The following is a 916-nucleotide window of genomic DNA, read 5'->3' on the forward strand; positions in this document are numbered from 1 at the left end:
ACTCGGTCGGCCTCCTACCTGTCCGCCCATCCGGACCGCTCACTCCCGGGAGCAGGATGCAACGGTCCTGCACTTGTTGCTTGCGATGCACGTGAGCCCGAAGGCGAGGACGCCTCCGGCAGCCATTCTCCTCGTCGCCCCTCGCCCAGCTCGGCTGCGAGATGCAGGGGCCGCGCTGTGGGGACGCGGTGCTATGGAGCGCGCGTGTGCCCTGAGTGCGTGGCACATGTGTGCACACGCGCTTCTCGGTTGCTCTTCTCTGCAAGCCCTGGCTCAGGACCGGTGCGCACCCCGAGCTCAGATGTTGCTTTGCAAGGTCTGGGGCCCGGGGTTGCACGTGGGAGAGCGACCTCAGAATTCCTCTGAGCAACTGGCAGGGGGAACGCGACTCTCCCGGACCCTCGGTCCCCGACTGGCACACGCCAGGCCCTGCAGGGTGGCAGAGGGACCTGCACCTAACCTTCGGCCGTCCGCAAGACGCCCCCGGTACCGCGCTCCCTGAGCGGTGACAGGGAGAGGCCGCCTGGCAGGCCTGGGCGCGCGAAGGCCGGGCAGTGCCGGCAGAGGGGGCGGAGCAGGAGGAGGGCTTCTCCCGCTACGCCCCGCCCCCTCTCGGGATCCGACCAATCGCCGAGAGCCCCGAGTCGTGGCCCCGCCCCCGCCCCTCGGCCGGCGGGCCGCCCGGCCGGTAATAATTAGGCTGCGGGGGGCGGGGCGCCGCGTCAGCGCCGGGCGCCGGCCAATCCGGAGCGCGCCCCGCGTTGCGTCACAGGCCGAGCAACCAAACAGAAAAGTTTACTAAACAGCGGACGAGGGGCTGGTGGCGGCGGCGGGGCCGGAGCGAGCGGGGTTCGGCAGCCTCACCTCTCCCCATTCACCGGCGGCGACCGGCGGCGGGCAGCGCGTCGGGCGGAGA

At 71.4% G+C, this 916-nt stretch overlaps 1 protein-coding gene across 16 annotated transcripts in view; it reads right to left on the reverse strand.

Moving 5' to 3' along the window:
* Window positions 1–321, reverse strand: part of BCL2A1 (BCL2 related protein A1) — a 60,780-nt gene extending 60,459 nt beyond the window's left edge. For all 16 annotated transcript variants that reach the window (XR_002776067.1, XR_002776070.1, XR_002776069.1 and 13 more), the window contains exon 1: window positions 19–321. Coding sequence is in view for 4 of the 16 variants with exons in the window: in XM_023520056.1 (XP_023375824.1) it covers window positions 19–30 (12 nt within the window). In the remaining 12 variants the exon portion in view is untranslated. The remainder of the gene's footprint in view (window positions 1–18) is intronic.
* Window positions 322–916: the final 595 nt, after the last annotated feature.

This window comes from Pteropus vampyrus, unplaced genomic scaffold (assembly GCF_000151845.1).
Source record: "Pteropus vampyrus isolate Shadow unplaced genomic scaffold, Pvam_2.0 Scaffold245, whole genome shotgun sequence".
In the NCBI taxonomy this organism is placed as follows: Eukaryota; Metazoa; Chordata; class Mammalia; order Chiroptera; family Pteropodidae; genus Pteropus; species Pteropus vampyrus.